Below are 18,734 nucleotides of genomic sequence, written 5' to 3'. Positions count from 1 at the left end.
CAGCGCAGCGTTTGCTTGAGACTCTCTCTCCCTCTGCCCCTTGCCCTGCTCCTGCTCCCTGCCTCTTTGAATAAATAAATCAGTAAATAATAAAAAATAAAAAAAATAAAATCTTTAAAAAATAGACTTGTATTCTTTTCTCTCCTACACAAGGCAGCCTTCCCTGTCAGTGTCTGACAGATTCAAGTACTTCAGTATGCATCTAATTAAAGTCCAACCTTTTATGATCACCGAGATTATAGAGTTCAAGGGAAAATAAGCAGATGTCTGAGTGTGAGTGTACGAGTGTGTATCTCGGAATGTTCCCTTTTCCTGGAACTACCTGCTGGACCCCCGGAGGATACGTATGTTCCAAAGCTCAGACAATAGCATCCTCTGGCTTGACACCTTCCCCAAGTAGGAAATACTCTCACCCATGTTCCACTGTACAGAGGAGCCATGGACAGGGCATTCTTTCTTTTCTTTTCTTTTTTAAAGATTTTATTTATTTATTCATAAGACACACACACACACACACACACACACAGACAGAGATGCAGGCAGAGGGAGAAGCAGGCTCCATGCAGGGAGCCCGATGTGGGACTTGATCCCAGGACCCCGGGGTCATGCCCTGGGCTGAAGGCAGATGCTCAACTGCTGAGCCACCCAGGTGCCTGGACAGGGCATTCTTAATAAGATTTGAGGTTGAACCAGAAAAGAGACAACACAAAACACTGCAAGCCATTCAAAGCTCTTGGTGGATTTTAGTAGGTCATTTAAAGTGGGAGATGGGGGTGGGGGACAGCAGTGGCACAGAAAGGAATGAGAAACAGACACAAACAGCTGCCAATGTTTCCTGTCTGTGGGGACTCATGCGCTTGTCTAGCCCCCTCCTGCACTGTACCAGGGGCAATGTGTACGACCAACCGAATATGGTGGAAGGGATGCTATGTCATTTTTGGGATTAGGTTGTAAAAGCATGACAGCTTCTCTTTCCATCTCTCTCTCAGATCACTCATCCTATCATGAGCACCCTACAGAGAGGCCCACATTGCAAGGAAATGAAGCTTCCGGCCAACAGCCAGCGAGGAACTACAGCTTGCCAACAACCACGTCAGTGAGCTTGGAAGAGGACCCTCTGGCCCATCCAAATCAAGCTTTCAGACGATCACAATTCTTGCCCACAGCTTGACCGTGATCTCAAGAGGGACTCTGAGCCAGAACCACACCCAGTGAAACTGCTCCTGGATTCCTGACCCTGGAAAATCATGTGAGATCATAAATGTTTGTTGTTTTAAAGCTCTGCATGTTGGAGCAGTTTGTTACACAGCAGTAGATAACCAATACAAACGTCCAGGCCAAGCTCCGTTTCCAGTGCGCGATCCTCGGAAATGGTAATTGCCAGGATCCCTGGAGCAGTCATGCACACACACAACCGTGCACAGACGTGTGCCCTACAGCCTCACACACGGGCAGGAGGTCCTCGTGCGGTGTAGCCCCTTGACACTGCTCCTGTTTTCTGAGCTTCATCTCATTCAAACCACAGAACAGTCTTAGAACATAGATGCCCTATGTTATCGAGGTGCAGACATGCCTTTGAGGCTCCCTATCTAGCAACCAGACCCAAACCCAGTCTGGAGCAGTCTGAACACTCGAGGGGCCACCTACACATTTGGCTGCAGTGCCTCACATTATGTGACGTCCACAAGGTGACGGTAGGGGCACAAGGGATGTTTGCCTAAAGTGGGGTGGTTTTAGGCTTTTAGGAGCTAAAAATTCCGTCTTCAGAAAATACAACCCATCCTCCCTCCCTCCGTCTCTCCCACCTGCCCATCCCTGTACTGGTTTCTCAGTGTGCCAGAAACTCTCAGCACCAGATCATGCTCTTAACTCAGACAAAATGCAAAGTGGCCTGCCCTGGTTACCCATTTAGGCCAGACGGACCACGGACAGCCCGGTTCATTAGACGGGATGCAAGAGCAGTAAATCTGGGTAACGGGCACCACTTGGGAATAGAGGGAGTGGATGAAGAGGTGGAGCTGGTTTCCCCGAGTCGTGTCAGAAGAAGCACCACAGTAAACAAGACACTAGTGCTCCAGCCAGGAAAGGGTGCCCCACACGCCCTACCTACTGTCCTGGGGTAGGACGGGGTTGCAGGGTGGGGACTGTGAGGGGAGGGGAGCCGGCCTTCCTGGGCCCTGTCCAGAGACACCCCAGCAATCGGCTCCTTACCCTAGCCTGACTGAGCATCTCCAAACTCCCAGAACATCAGGGCAAAGTCAGGATTCCGCCCTCCGCCTGTCCTGCCCTGCTCCCCACTCCCCTCACTGAGCCACGGCTGCAGCTCATGGCTCAGAGGCACCAGGTTTCCTGCCCAAGGTGACAAGCCTGTGCCATCTGCTCCTTGACGCACTGAGCCAGTCTGGAACACATTCACTGTGGCCGCTGAGCCACCAGACCAACATACCCGCAACCCCACAGCGTACTCTCTTCCTTCTCAAAACGTTCCTCAGCTTTGTTTTGGGTCCACACGCACCTTCCTGGAGTTCAGTGCCAGCCTGACAAACGGAAAGCCTGAAATAAGCTGCAAACCAGAGTGAAGACAGCTTGAGGGCTGGCGTACCCCTGAGGGAGGGGGTGACTGTGGCTAACGCAAACCCCGGGAGGTGGCTCAGGATGCGGGGGCTCGCCCTCCCCCACACAACCGAACCTGAGTCCTGCACGTTCTGGGGCCTCCCACCTGCCCCCCAATCCCTCAGCTGCTGCACCTGCTCCAGGGGAGCCAGGGGACTAGAGTGCGCCAGGCCTCACTCTGTGGGGAAAGTCAGGGAAGAGGATTAGAGAGGCCTAAAAGGACCTTTGGCAAGGTGGATCGTGCTGCAGGTGGACACTGTAAAATAGGAGAGAGCCCCCGAGGGTGAAAGTCGGGTGGAGGGGTCCTGCGCAGGGAGCACAGGGGCAGCGGCGGGAAAGAGGTGCAGGAGGGGAGGGAGGGCAGGCCAGAGGGCAGGGGGCGTGCCTCCAGGGAGCTCAGCGGGGAGGGCCCGCGGGGGGGGGGGGGGGGGCGCTGGTGGGGGGCTCTGAAGGCCCATGACTGAGGTTACGCGCCCCGTCAGCAACCTCACTGCTCCGTGCAAGTTACTTTCCTCATTTGTAAAACGGAAATAAACACTCTTTCCGGCAGCTGCGTGTGGGGAAGCTTCTCAGTAACTCGGCCCCAAACCACTGCGGTGTTATGTCCTGGGGCCTGTAAGTTTTAAGCTCCCCTCAGAGCTGTAGGTAAGTGTGAGTGTCCCACCTACAACGGACCTACAGAGCTGGCCAGGCTGTGCCTGTCTGTCTGTCTGCCTCTCTGTCTGTCTGTTCAGGTCCATCCGTTCTGCATTTCCAAGGGCACCAAGCTGCCTGCAGGTGCCACCTGAGAGATGACCCCTGGGCATGCAGGGGACAGGGGACAGGTCTGCGTTCACAGGCATCACCTCCGAGGACCCAGGGGCCTGTCATCTTGAGTTATTTTAATTCTGCTCGATGATGTCTTGCCTAATCGAGCCCCTGCATCACTTCTGGAAACCAGGCCCCCCGCCCCCCTCCAAAATACTCCAAACCATAATAGAGGCCACCTTGGCTTCCCCAAAACACACGCATTGGAATAAATGACTAAAATTAAATTACTAGGGAAGAATCAGAAATAACTCTTGGAGCTCAGGGTAGACGCTGATCAGGCAGGAAGGCTCCTTGGTATTTTTAAAACCTGTGCTCCCATCCCTGCTGGGAAACCTTGGGGAGTGTGCCCCGGGCTCTCCCCCTGGGACTGGGGGAGCTGGAGGAGGTGCTCCAGCCAGACTGCCCTGCCCCGAGAGCTGCCCACCATTCTAGAACTCATACCACCCCTCCTCCCGCTTTTTCTCACCGGGTGGGGCCCCCGCGACCTGGGCTCCCCCAGGGACCTGCTAAATGTGCCCACGCGTGAGTCATCTGAAGCGGGAAGGGCTCTCCGGGGCGCGTAGCTGAGCCGTAGCTTGGGGGGGCAGGAGGCGGAAGGTGAGTGGCCCTGTCGGGTCTGAAAGCTCGCCCTTGACTCGTTCCTTTGAATTCCGCACCAGCTCTCCACTGGGTCCCCCTGAACACAGCAGCCCCACGCTCTTCCCTGCCCTGGCGCAGGCCATTAGGGGATGGATCTTAGAAGCAGCGAAGGAGCCAAAGAGGGAGGTGGAGCATGTGGAGGACAGGACAGGGCCCCCCGCAGAGCGCTGCCTGGGGACGGGGCTCTGAAGCCCCCCACCCCTTGGCTCCTTCACCGCCCTGGGGGAGTCTCATTTCCCACCTGCAAAATGCACACAGACACAGACTCTCCTTTCTAAGGTTGTTGGTAAGATGACAGGAGCTGATACTCGGGAAAGGGCTTGCTGAACATGGTGAGCATTCTGCAAGTCCTGAGCGACTTCTGGGGGACTGGAGGTGGGCTGGGCTCGCCCGTGGGCCCGACAAGGAAGGCCCTAGGACCAGTGGGATGTACCGCCTGCCCTCTGAGGAAGGTGGTCCCAGGTAGCGTCCCATCTCAGGCAGCCAGAGAGCTGGGAGTAGGGAGACTCAGCCGGGCACGCGGGGTGCCCCGGGGTGCAGACCTACACCAGATTTGGTCCATAAAGGAGCAGCAAATATGGCCTATCTTTCTGGACCTTTCTGGAGAGGGCACATGGGCTGGATGAAGATACCAGGGGTACTGGTTATTGGCTCTGAAAGCCCCAGCTGGCCTCTGGGACTTCGTGCATACCTGCCATCAATGGTATTTGACGGCGGCCTTGCAGGCTGCATGTCAGTGTCCCTGAGCTAGCAAGGAGAATGGGCCTGGCGAGGGCCCTTGGCTCCTCAAGATCCCCTGCCTGGTGAGGGGCGACCTCGTCCTGAAGCCAAGTGAGGCTGGTACAGGCCCTGGGCTGCCCACCGTGCACACTGCCCCCGGGCAAGGCTGTGTAAAGTTGGGGCCCAAGGCCCTCAGTTTTGTGTGTTTCCAGATGCTCCAGCGAGGGAGGAAGGGCTAGGGGGTAACATTTCTGAGCCAGCTCCCAAGAGCCCAAAATGGCAGAAACTGGGAGACAGAGGAGACTGTGTGCCACCTCGGGTGGCTGTTGCATGGGGTCTCCCTCTCCTGTCCCAGGCACAGATCCCGTGAAGACACTCTTCCTCTGTCTCAGCCACTTTTCTAGCCAGCAAGCTTCCCGCCCCCTCCGGCCTCTGGGTGTGGGCCCTCAGTTTCCACTTCTGTTAGCTCTCTTGCCTCCGGGTCTCTCTCCTTTGCCATCTAGGGTCTATGGGGTCTGAATAAATCCTAATGGCTGGAAAAATAGGAAGACAGCAAAGAAGGGCAATGTTCAGCTTCCCAGCCGGGAGATGCCCACTGCCAGGGTGGGCAGGCCCAGCACCCGGGAGCTCGGCCAAAATGCACAAATGGCCCTCCCACAGATGTGGGCCCGGGCCCAGGGGACATGCTGGTCCCTCCCTGGGAGAGGGGCCTGGGGCCTTGTCTGCTTTCCCACGAAGTGTGATGCAGAGGGCAGATCCTGAGCTGGGAGCGTGTGCCAGGATAGCAGGGCGAGAAGGGGCATCCAGGGAAGGCACACCAGTCAGAGGGGGGGCCCCGGCCCGGCTTGCCCTGCCCAGCCCAGGCATTGTCCCCAGGACCACAGCACAGAGGCCGGGGGCTGCTCCAGGCCCACAAGGGCTGGAATTTCACGTCAGTTGGACACAGACGTGGACATGTGGCTTCAAGAAATGAGCTGTTCTTCTTTCCAAGAGTGCCTGCTTGGGGGTGGGCATGGGGGAGGGAGGAGAAGGAGCCTAAAAATAATTCCTATCTGACTCATTTTGCTTAGAATCTGACAGGGCTGCCTGCCAGGTGGGGGTGTGCCTGCCCCATTTTCTTATCTATCTTTAGCAGGGACTTAATGAGGGCAATTTCCTTGCTGGGATAGAAAGACAAACCTCAGGCAACGGCGGCGAGATCCGTCTTGCTGTCCCCTGGGCTCATCATGACAGGGTGGCAATGAGGGCTGAGCGGTCTGGGGGCAGGGGGGGTTCAGGGATGGCGTTATCTCAGGATGGGGCAAAGGACGCAGAGGTCTGTCCCATCAGGGAAACCCAAGCTGGGTGGTGACCAGGACAGGGAGGGTCTCCTGCTCCTCCCTGCTCTTGCCCCCTGCTCGACCACTGCAGCACAAACCAGATGGATTCCTAGGCCTGAAATCCAATCACTCACAACATATTCCTTTACCTTGAGCACCTACCTCTCCGCCCCGTCTTACAGACCAAGCACAGTGGGTTCCCTGTTCACCGTAGTCAAGGTCTACAGTCCCACAAACACCGAATTAGGAAATACTGAACAGTTGCTCCCAGGCAAAATCCAGGGTCAGGTTTCTGCAAGCCGCTGGTCACTACACTGTCCCCATTTGGTTAAATACATAAACCTTATATTACGTGTTTCTGCCTAAAGACACCTTACTTAATAGATAGTGTTGATTCACTAATGGTGATGCATGGTCAACAGTCGGTCGATCACGAAAATACATCACAGGTAGGGTGACCATATGTAACTTGTGCCTCAATGATACGTATCTGACACACACCTTTTTCTCCAGGAGGCACATCACAGCCCTCATGCCCTTACGAACAGTAGACGGAGCCTCAGAGCTACGCTGGGGGGCACTTGAACCGGCAAACTGACTCGCACAAAGCACACATGCACTCGTGAGCATCATCGCACTGAACCTTCGTGAGCAGGATGCCTGTTTGCAGTACAAGGGCTGAAGCACAAAAGTAGAGCATGTCCTTGCATGGCCTCGGCTGGGCACGTGCGTGTCGGGCAAGTCTGATTTCTTACCGCCCTGTGCATGTCCGTGAATGACCTTGAAAGGGCTGTGAATACTGCTTTCGGGGGTCATGCACACAATTTACCGTGTCGGCAAACTTGCAAATATGGAATCCACGAGCAGTGAGGACTGAGTCTACTTCCAGAAGGGCTAACTTAACAACTTATGTGAAGGAGCCGGTGGCTCAATCCAGGGCTCCGAATGAGGGTAATTCTTGATTCGTTCCTGGTTGGCAAAATCTGGGACTCAGACATCCTCCCAGGATGAAGGACTCCATGACTGTGGGAGTCCTCTGTGGTGCTGAAGGGAGCACCAAGCTCCCAAAAGCAACTGTGACCTACAGGAAGGGGGGTTAAGGAGGTAGAGGGCATCCCCAGGGTCCCTGCCTGTGAGCCTAGAAATGAGGAGAAGGAGGGTTAAATTGATCCTAGAATGGAATGAGGGGTTGCCCACAACCAGGGATAACCATCCGCCTGGAGTAGTCATCAGCATGTGTCAAGGGGTGGGCTGACCAAAGTTTAATGGTAGTCCTAAAATTGTATTTTCGTATTTCGAGGGAGAAGGAGGAGGGAAGTGTGAGGTTGCTTACAGGGATGATGTAAAATTAAGGGGGCAGCTGAAACGAAGGTTTGCCTTCTGTCAGAGGACAAATGCCGGAGCACCCGTACGATGCCCAGGACCTAGGGTGGGATAGCGGGAGTGTGATAGGAGCCCTGAACGCTCATCTTCTTGCCTGGAGATGGAGCAATATTGCTCAGGAAGAGATAATTCTTCACTGAGGTCATAAATGGCCCCTGAATACGTCTGAAGACTCCTGGAGAACAGGGTGCTAGAGGCTGTAGCTGTGTCATACAGTTTCAATTTGCAAAAAAACAGGAAAATATAGCTATCATTTCTCTTAGAGATTCCCAAACAGATGATTCAGAAGAAACGGTTGTGACCACTAATAGCTAGCACAGATTCAGACAGATCAGACCAAATTTACTGCCTTTTTTGAAAGGGTCACTTGCCTGACACATCTAGGGAACCCTGCAAATGTCAAAATTCAAGGAATGTTTCCAGGGGCTTGTTGTATCACCCTGTCCTGGGACCTGCTTTACTCATTAAAAATTGTTTAATTGATAGGTAAATCATACAACAAAATCTACCCTTTAATTTTTATTAAAGATTTTTTTAAGATTTTACTTATTTATTCATGAGAGACACAGAGAGAGGTAGAGAGACAGGCAGAGGGTGAAGCAGGCTCCCTGCGGGGAGCCTGATGTGGGGTTTGATCCCACGACCCCGAGATTATGCCCTGAGCCAAAGGCAGACGCTCAACTGCTGAGCCACTCAGGTGCCCCAAAGTCTACCCTTTCAAAAGACATAATTCTGAATTTTTAGTCTATTTACCAAGTTGCATATCCGTCACTACTAATTCCAGATGTCCTGTTCATTTTTATCAGTGACCCAGATGATGTCACAGAGAGCCTGCAAAATCCAATCTGATGCCCGACACTAACTCTGTCCCTAGGGAAAGAGCCTGGCACCCTGGGAGGGTTTGGGCACGTGCTGGCAGAGGAAGGGAAGGAGGACTACGATTCTTAATTGGTTCTACAATTAGAGGACACCAAGCCCTGGTCATGGTCATGCGTAGGACAGAGGTAGCAAGAGCTGCTGGAGGCTGTAAACACCCTGCAGTGTCCAGGATGTGGCCCGAGTGCACCACCTGGGGACCCAGGGAGGGGGTGGCATGGGGATGGCTTGCTCTCCTGTCCCTCGCCCAGCAGGGCCATCTGACACGAGCTGGATGACCATGGCATTTGTTTCTTCCTTCCAAATATGCTTTGCAGGTGAAGTAAATGAACCGTTCTGAGGCGTCACTTAATGAAACAGATTAATTTGGAGAATGGCTCTCTTGTCTCCCTGGCTGGTAGGGCAGCGTGTGATGGAATGATAGCGCCTGCATGGGAGGCCCTGCTCTGTTAGGAGGCTGGGCTCTGCAGTGTGCTGTGTCTGCAGAGACTTGTCAACTCTCTGGGCCAGGGGCACCCGGGTGGCTCAGTGGTTGAGCATCTGCCTTTGGCTCAGGGTGTGATCCTGGAGTCCTGGGATCGAGTCCCACAACAGGCTCACCACAGGGAGCCTGCTTCTCCCTCTGTCTGCGTCTCTGCCTCTCTGTCTGTCTGTCTCTCAGGAATAAATAAAATCTTAAAAAACAAAAAACAAAAGAGCACACCTCCCTGGGCCAGGGCCCATCAGGAACCAGGAGCTCTGGCCTTTCCCCGCCATTTATTTCAGTTGGGGGCGGTGGCTGTTGTGAGCTCCACCCTTGTGGCACTTCTTCTAGGCAGCTTTGCGGGGTGACTTCAGGGAGGTAGGCATCCCTGGCTCCCATACCTGTTCAGCTACAGCATCCTCATGTCCTCCCATCACCCCTCCAAATCCTCCTTGCACCTCATGGCTAGTTCAATGCCCACCTCCTCCAGGAAGCATTCTTCAGCCACCTCTCGCTGGCTCCTTTCTCTGAACACTCAGATGCTACACAGTCACACACCATGTTCTGGTGGCTTCCGGAGCCAGAGAAGGTTGGGCAAGCCACACCTCCAGCCCTGGAGAGCAGGGACCAAGCTTGGCACTTCCTTGGTGTTCTCCGGAGCATGGAGCGCCACTCCATCAATCCCAGTAAGAGTTAAGTCCTGCTCCCGGGGGTGCTTGCTGTGATGCACCACCTGGGTCCCCCTTCAGGAATGGTGCACTGCCCAACCCTACCAGATGCTGCAGCTGCTGGGGCAGACCCCCCCTGGCTCTCAGCCCCTACAGAAACTGCCCTGGGCCTGGAGAGTTGCTGGCCTAAGGTTGTGGCAGTTCTCTCCAATGACCAGTGAGCGGGCAGGGGGATATAAAGACCTGCTCCTTCACTCCATCTTGGGACAGCTCTGAAATCACCTCTCTGTGGGGTCAGAACTCCCCAGCCAGGCTGCACTGCAGCTCAGCTTCTCCCTTTGTCCAATCCTGTTCCCTGTCCTTCCCTTCTACAGCTGTTGATCCACGGGTCATGCCTCAGTAAGTGCTCTGCCCGCTAATCTCCATCCCAGCATCTGCTTCCCAGGGAACACCGCCTCCGATGGGCCTCCATTGCCTCAGTTGTTCTCTCTGCAAATGGAGCAGGGTGGGGGAGGGGGGAGGTCGAGAAAATCCTGCCACCCCAGCAGGTGAGGCCTCACGGAGGGTCCACACTGCGCAGTGGTGAGCAGCACGGCCAGGACTCAGCCCCCCGGGAGCCTGTTCCTCTGCCTGCACCTGCTGGGTGCGTGGTTGGGGCAGAGGGGAACTTCCCCAGGCCGCCCTCCAGCCAGCAGGGCTCTGGGGACTGAGCACACGGGACATGCTGCTCCCTGGGGAATGCTCAAAAGACTCATTTAGTGCAATTGTATCATGAGACGCATCGCTTTGTCCATCACTTTGTCCGAATGCAGCAACGCCTTTGAGTAGTTTCCCAAAAGAAACAAGTGGTTACTAGTTATGTTTTGAGAACATTTTTTAAGGAAAAACAGCCTATGAACTGCTCATGAGCTTAACCTTTCTCCGCCAAAGGAGGACAGTCACTGCTCAGCTAGAATCAGAATCACAGAGCCCCTCAGAGCAGCCCCCGAGGGCAGAGCAGGAGCCTGCCCCAGGGCAGTGGATCCGAAGGGACAACTGGTCCTGGAGGGAATGCAGGACAGAGCTCTCCCTGGGCTTGCAAGTAAGGTCATGGTGGGGGTGGGCGTGGGGGTGGGGCACAGCCCACCCTCGCTGCAGCCATCGCCCCACCCCTCACCTGCCCCCCAATACCTCGGACTCCAGAGGGGTCCGGTGCTAAGATCGCTTCCAGGGCCCTCAAGGGATCGGATGGCTCAGGCCTCCCGCTCGGCAGACCCGCTGTCCGGTAGGGGAAGGCAGGGCGTGCAGCTCTGCCCAGGCCGCAGCATCAGTGAACAGGGGGATCCGCACCCGGTAATCCGGGGCACAAGGCCCAGGCGTCCCCCCCCGGCCCGCAGAGCACTCCAGGCACACCCAGCCTGGTGTCCAGCCGGAGCTGGGACACAACGCGGACTTCCTGCCCGGGCCCCGCTCCGCACACAAGCCCGCGGCTGCCGCCTGCTGTCCGGGATCCCACTCGGGCGGCTCCTCCCATCCCACTCGGGGGCATCCTTGGGCGCGCTGGCTGCTGGCCTCTCCCGTTACCAGCTAGTGTCCTCTGCTTGGGGTCCCCAGGACTGCGAGGCAGCTGCTCCTTCCCGCCGTGTAAATGTCTCGCGTTACTGGCCTGACCGCTCTTCCCCCGCAGCCTCCTCTTCGCTGGCCCCGGCCCGTCAGCCTCTCCTCCCGGGACATACTTTCCATCCCTTTAATCATCTTTATTGCCTTGCTTTGGACCCCGTCCCGGGGCCACATCCTTTGCGAGGTGTGCTGACCTAACCAGGCATTCGTTAACACGAGTGTGGCTCAGTGGACGGTCGGCTTCCCAGTGTGCACGTCACGCTCCCCTCCTACATTCCGCCGCTGTCCCAGGGACGCTGAGGGAGCCGGGCCCCCAGGGGAAGGTGTGGCTGACCTGGACGCGGACCGTGGCCTGCCACTGCTCCTGGGCTGGGGGGTGACTTTTCACTCGGAAGCATGGGGACTCCCCACACACCTCCAGACACATGCTTGGGACGAGGGGGTGAGGTGGGGAGGGACACCCAGCCTCTGCTCTCTCTGACCCTTCCCCAGTCCCTTGAGCATTCTGTTCTCCTTTCTCCCTACTTCTTCCCTCCACCAGGCCCCCAGAGTCAAGGAATGCGCCTTTGCGAGCCAGCAGAGCACAGAGGTGGCACACGCAGGGCAATAACCACACCCTGGTCAACTTTGCTTGTGAGCAAGGGGAAACTGAATTTCCCCTTTTCCTGCGGCCATAATGTGCCTAGTGGTTCTGACTTCTAACCAGGATGGCCTCCCTCCTAATTAGCTGTATGGCTGGTGTCCCCTGGGAAGGCCTCAGACCGGCTAAACTCACCAGCTGATGATGAGGAGTCCCGGGTGCCCAGTCCTCCATCCAGCCCAGGCCGTGGCCACCACACAACACCCCTTGTTCAGGGCCCACATGTGGAGGGACAGCCCAGGGACCCTGGCCCACCACAGCCCTCATTTCAAGGGGGGCAGCAGGACAACAGGAATCTCTGGTTTCTGAGTAAGGGGTGTCGGCTGGACTGTTCCTTGGCTTCAATGAGAATATTCTCTGTTCATTGAAAGGTGAAACCACAGGCCATACTTTGACCCAAGAAGAAGAAATTCCCTATCGAGGAACTTGCTTCATTTTAATTCCTTGGGCAGAAGTCTTTCTTCTTTCCTCCTTTGCCATGTACTTCCCTTCCTTCCTTTTTAAAAAAGTTCCAACCAGAAATAATTTATATTTATATTCGAACAAAAAAAATATACTCTGATCCTGCTTTACTACGAACGTCCACAGACAGTGGGCACAACTCTGTGCCTGGAGCTCCCATTTGAAAATATACCATGAACACCGTTCCATGTAGGAAAGGCTCCAAGGGGCAGAGGCACATGCCTTCCTGGGGGGCCCAGCCTCAGCTGCTTGTGCGTCCGGGGCTACCTCATGGCACTTTGGCCCCTTGCTATCACCCAGCAAGGCTGCTCAGTGGGGAGACCCTGGGTTTGGCCTCAGGGTCAGGGAGCTCCTCAGACACTGGAGGCAGGAGCACGTTGGCCTGATCCTGTGGCCACAGCCAGGATCAACTTTCAGTGACTGGGCAAGAGGAGGAGAGCCGGGTTCCTTTGTACTTGCGAGCGGCGGAGCCTCCTGGAGGCCACAACCTAAAACACACGTCGCCTAGGACCTAGTCCCCTGAGGACTGCTGATGTTGCTGTACACGGAAAGAACATTTCTCCTCCTGAACTGCAAAACCTACACCCTGCCCTGGACTCTTGAAGGGACGGAGCCACTCCCTGGGCTAGTCCTGCTGCCCCACGGGTGCCCGACCCCACTGCGTCATCTCCTAGGCATCTGCTGGTCATTGAGGAAAGCAAAACCACGGCCAGACCTGACGCAGTGATGGATGCATGGCCAAGGACAGAAAACCCAAAACTCTCGATGGAGTCTCCCTACCTTCGGTCATTTCTCCGCCTCCGAAACAGCTTCTTCGTGTGGGCGATCTCCACCTCGTGGGGCATCGGGTGGTAGCCCTGCGTGCGGGAGGAAGGCAGATCGTTAGGGACTTGCGCAAGAGAGCAAAGATCTTCTCACACTTCTTACACGTAGCTATTGATCATAACCTCAACGGCAAAGAGGAAATTGGGCAAAGAGGAAAAATGGAAAATGTGACGTTGATCAATTTCCCACCAGACAATGATGCTGGGGTCCCAGAACCAAAGAAAGGCAGACACACAAAGGAGATCGTGGAATTTGTCATATCCAGTCATTCAAATTCCAGATGACGACACTGAGGTCCAGAGGGGTGAATGAACCTGTTCAAGGTCTTACAGAGAATTAGCAACAGAGCTGGGACCAGATCCCGGGTTCACGGCTGCCTGACCACGGGCAAATTACTGTTTCAGACACTCCTCTATGCTTCCTGAGATGGTGGGAATGTCGGCATCATCTCTGGGCTGTTAAGAGGACCAAGGAGATGCAGCCCCTTGCAAACTGCAAGCCTCAAGCAGACGCGGTATCGCGGTATGCCAGGACCCAGGCTGCCTCACCCGGGGCCAGGATGGCTCATGCAATTCTTTTTTTTTTTTTTTTTAAGATTTTATTTATTTATTCATGAGACACACACACACACACACACACACACACACACACACAGGCAGAGACACAGGCAGAGGGAGAAGCAGGCTCCTTGCAGGGAGCCTGACGTGGGACTCGATCCCGGGTCTCCAGGATCACGCCCTGGGCCGAAGGCGGTGCTAAACCACTAAGCTACCCGGGCTGCCCCCCTGCTTGTGCAATTCTAACCCAGGACCCTCACCCCTCACACTCCTGGGGAGTGCTTAGGGGAAACAGAATAGCTAGATGCTTTTTTTGAACTTTAGACTGGGGGAAATCCTAAGGATGGTCTTCTGTATATTGTCACCAGGACAACAACTCTACATCTATGTCAAGGTGGCCGATGGACCCTCTACTTATAACACGGGCCTGATCCTGCAAATGCCAGGCCCCATGCAGAATTATCTACAGCTTGGAAGCTGGGCTGATGGATGGCCAGCTCTGTTCTGATCGTTGGCCTCCTTAGACAGAAGAGTGTGTTCTGGTGGGACATGGGGCAGAGCACTGTCATCACATCATGGGTGGTCTGGTGGGAGTGGCTGGGCAGGGGGTTGCCCAAGGGGACCCAGGCCTGGAGGGCTGGGAGGAGGGGGTGGTCTGACTTGGGTCCGGGATACCTGTGTACAGGTTCTGATGCAGTCTGTAGCCTGAGCGTGATCCCCCACGCCACGTGTGGGGCAAGAAGAGGTGACAATGCCCAGTGTGCTGGAGAGTGGTCACTGAGAGTCCCTTGAGGACAACCCTCCCTCTTTCTAGACTGGGAGGCTGAGGCCCAGATCCTCTAGGTCCAGCCCTCTGGTTTCAGGGTTTGCAGTGGAGGGCCCCACTGGGCCCACCTTCTCAGGGCTCAGCCCCAACCAAGGCGGGGTGGATGTTGACAGCTCTAGCCAGGTGCAAGGAGATTCTTGAGCTGGGGCAGTAGGAGGCCAGCAGGCAAGAGATGCAGGAGGACACAGGGGCCCTGGCATTATGGATGCTTGGCCTAGCCTCCTATTGAGTCCAGGGAGGGAATTACACATTTCAACATTTATTGTAATAACAGGCCCTCCCTCCTGCCCTGTCTCTTGCCTCCAGCAATCTGGCCAAAAAGGCATGAATGAATTCCGGGCTCCAGGCAGCCACAATGGGCTCGGCAGCTTTAGGATGTGCTTTGTTTAATGGTTTTCTCAAAGGATATTATATGCTTTTCTTTAATACAAAACACAAACAAGGAAAAACACCAAGTCTTCCCCTCTCATTTCCCCTCTCCCATCCTGACCCAGCTCCAGGCTGGCCCCTTCTCTCCCTCCTGGCCTCGGGTCACCACAGGAACACGCTGGGTGTGCCCCACGTAGACAATGGAAGGAAGCTGAGGCTCCCTCTCAAGCCGGTGGCCGGGATAGGGACCTCCCTGTGAGGCTGAGCAGATAGAGCTGTCCGCAACGCTGGGCCCTCCACAGGCCTGGGACGTGTGGCCTCCCTGCCTGGGCATCAGGGTCTGGGGCTCTGACCCACACACCGTAGCAGTAGGCAGCTGCCCCAGGGGCTCAGCCTCAGCAGGAGTCCTAGCTCCCCATCAAACTCAGTGTGGCCCAGAGGACCTGCCAGGCCACTCGGGGCCTCTCACAAAGCCCCTGCTGTGACCTCTGTGTCCACCCATCTGCCTCCCCCACATTAATATACATGCGTGTACACACAGGGCTAACATGGTAGTCAAAGCATGGGATCTGGAGCTTTACTGTGAACAGTAAGCTCCCGGCGCTTCCTTTTGATGATTCTGTGACTTTGATAGATAACCTCCCCTCCACATGACTCAGTTTCTACATCTCTAATAAGAGCATCAATCTCCTAGGGTTCTTGTGCGAGTTCATTGAGTTGATAAGCATGCAAAGAATGTAGACTAGTGCCTGGTATGTAGTGAACCTCAATAAATATTTCCAGGGGTGCCACTGTCACCCTCGCCTTCATCATCTTTCTCATCGTCCTGAGGCTCTGCTCAGGGCTGGGTCTGCCAAAAGGAGCAAGGCTGCTCTGGTCCCTCTCCTCATGGAGCCTCCAGTCCTGACAGAGAGTCTGGCAGAGGTGGTCTGCAGGGGAAGGGGGGGTGAGTTGGGGAAGGCAGAGGGATTAGCAGAGGGCCTGGTGACCCAGGTGTGGAGCTGGAGAAGGATGGGGAAGCCCTGCCTGTGTCCTTTGTGGCCTGAGAATGGCAAAGCCCAGGGGGAGGCCAGAGACCAGCTAAGAAAGCAACAAAGGTGACAGAACAAAGTTTTGCACTTCTGAGGCCCTCTGTCCCCAGGAACAACCCAGGCCAGGGCTCTGGAGGACTGGTCCCACCCCCAAGACCACCTGGAGCCCCAGGCTAGGACCTCTCGGTGAATAAATGAATAAGTGTTACCTTCCCGGGGCACTCACATAGGGCTTTCATAAAACAGGGCACACTAGTTACACAAGCTTCACTGGAGGACGCTCTGCCATCAGCCACTTTGTTTCTCAAGCTGGTGGTTGGCCCCAAGTGACACACACAACTCAAGAAGCTGCCACACTTCTCCCAAGATAAGGGTAGCTGGGATCAATAGGAGCAAATGAGGCCAGCAGAAGATGAAGAGAGAGAAAATCTGTGCTGGGGCACACATCTGCCATCAGGCTAGCTGCTGATCTGGGTTAGCAGAAGTTCTTTAGTCACTGGCAAGAGGTAGGACTTGTACATGATTGTTCATAGCAGCATTATTCATGACAGCTACAACTGGAAACAACCCAGACGTCCACCAACTGAAGACTGGATACATAACCTGTGGTATGTCCATACAAGGGAATATTATATGGCCATAAAAAGGAAGTCCCCCTCCCTTAATATTTATTTATTTATTTGAAAGAGAGAACAAGAGAGAGTGGGAAGAGGGAAAAGGAGAAGAGAGAATCCTTAAGCAGGCTCCTTGCTGAGCTCAGAGCCGGACATGGGGTTCAATCTCAGGACCCTGAGATCACGACCTGAGCCGACATCAAGAGTTGGCCACTTAACCGACTGAGCCACCCAGGTGCTCCTAAAAGAAAGGAAGTTCTAATATACATACATGACAATGTGGATGAATCTTAAAAACTTCATGCTCAGGGAAAGACGTTAGTCACCAAAGACCACATAGTGTACACTTTTATTTGTATGAAATGTCCAGAACAAGCATATCTATGGACAAAAAGTAGGTGAGTGGCAGCCAGGGCCTGGGGAGAAGGACAGGGAGTGAAGGCATATGAGACCTGGGTTTCTTTCTGGGTTGGAAATATCCTGGAATTAGACAGTGGTGATGATTGCAAGACCTTGTGAGCATACTGAAAAAAACAACTAACCATTTGCTTTAAAAGGGTGAGTCTCACAGTATGTCTCAATTTAAAAAGGAGGGAAGAAAATCTGGGGGCAGTATATTCCGGGTAGAGGGGACAGCAAGTGTTAAAAGTAAGAAAAAAGAAGATCCAGCCACAATGGAAAGTGTTTCTTTCTCATTCAATGACTCTCCAGGAAGCAGCTGCCCTAAAACATATTATATAAGATCAGGCTGCAAAGGGCAGTATGTGCTAGACAAGGGAAACCCACTGATAAGTACTGATAAGTACGACTGATAATCTAGAAAGAGTGGAATCTAGAAAGGAGCATGAACAGGTATCTCCAGGCCTGGCCAGGGGAGAGGGTACTTTGGCTTTAGACCAGAGATCCCTCCCTGCTTTTTTAGAACACATCCCTCAAATGCAGAATGGGCCCTTGATCAGGCTTGTCAGAATTATCCTTTAAGAGTGGTCCATGGCCTTGGCTGTAATTCTTTACTCAACAAATCCTTCCACTCCAAGCTCTGAGAGAGCCCCACATGGATGTCAGTCCAGGTAACGTCGGTACAGGTGGAAGAACTACTCCCTCAACCCTTGCCAGTACGTGAAAGCACCGGCCGTCTGTCTGGTCTACCAGCTGCTTGGTGGGCCTCAGCAGGCTTCAAGCTTGGGAGCCTCTGCAGCAACACGCTGCCACCCCAGGCCCCGCCAGCTCTGCTTCCACTTCCCCACTCGGGAACCCTTCTTCCTGTAGCTCCGAGACCTCCTGCAGGACCCCCATCCAACCTCTGACCACTTCTGCTCACTAAATGGGCCTGGGAGACAAGTAGATGATATAACCAATCCACGGACAGAAGGAAGATAATACTCTTCCCGCATGCCAACCGGCAGAATGTGCGTGAAACGCACGCATACACATGCATGCACGTGTGCGCACACACAAACACACACACCCCTGACTCGGAGGTTAGCCACGGCGTAAGATGCAGCTCTGCAGGGCAGTACTGTCATTGCTCTGGTTTTAGAAACACATTATGTCCAGTCCACCCATTGCAGGGCGGCCTGAGGTTGATATACACGACCCGGGGCAGTGATGCCGAGGGATTCAAGGCAGGCGGCAGAGCCGCAGGCCCCGGGCTGGACTGCAAGGGCCTTGCCCCCAGACGTCAGTGTAAACAGACAGATCTTGGGTGGGGGGGGAGGGTGCCTTCAGTGAGGGCCACACAAGCACGCCGAGTGAGGAGCACCCGCGCCCGACGGCTCTGAGACCCGCTGGCTCTGTGATCATGGTGACGCCGCTGCCAGGCTGTGGGCTCCCGGCGCCCCACCCAGCCTACAGTCCACCCACTCTTCCATCTACCCACCCTATAAAAATTGCCGTTTTAGGTGCTGAGCATACGGTGGTAAAAAAGAAAGAGGCGACATGCTTGTTTGTCTAGAGCACACGTTCCAGCGCAAGCGGAAGGCCAGCTATGAGATAAGCAGATGCTATGATAATTGAAGAAAATGCTATGGGGTAGGACAAGGTGTGGCAAGGGGATGTGCACAGCAGGGGTGGGCGCAGTGGTCAGGGGAGACTTCTGTTATGCGACGTCCATCCGTCTACCCACCCACCCGTACGTGCATCCGCGGTTCTTTCTCACTCGGTCACTGCTGTAGGCTCACCATGTGCCAAGTGCATCAGATGGAGAAGACTGGGATGAACAGACCCAGTGCCAGCCCTGGCGGTCAGGGCACCATGAGCTGATGGATGCCAGGAGCCACAGGAGACACTGAACAGATGCCTCTGGCAGCCTAGAAGAAGG

The 18,734-nt window shown here is 54.8% G+C and overlaps 1 protein-coding gene across 7 annotated transcripts in view; it reads right to left on the bottom strand.

Annotated features, from left to right (window-relative positions):
• The window catches only part of CTIF (cap binding complex dependent translation initiation factor), a 282,695-nt gene that overhangs the window by 120,289 nt on the left and 143,672 nt on the right, over positions 1-18,734 (bottom strand). For all 7 annotated transcript variants that reach the window (XM_077899773.1, XM_077899775.1, XM_077899779.1 and 4 more), the window contains one exon: positions 12,973-13,049. In XM_077899773.1, coding sequence (XP_077755899.1) covers positions 12,973-13,049 — 77 coding nt within the window. The remainder of the gene's footprint in view (positions 1-12,972; positions 13,050-18,734) is intronic.

The sequence above is a fragment of the Canis aureus genome, chromosome 6 (assembly GCF_053574225.1).
Source record: "Canis aureus isolate CA01 chromosome 6, VMU_Caureus_v.1.0, whole genome shotgun sequence".
In the NCBI taxonomy this organism is placed as follows: Eukaryota; Metazoa; Chordata; class Mammalia; order Carnivora; family Canidae; genus Canis; species Canis aureus.
This window is presented reverse-complemented; position numbering and strand designations above follow the sequence as displayed.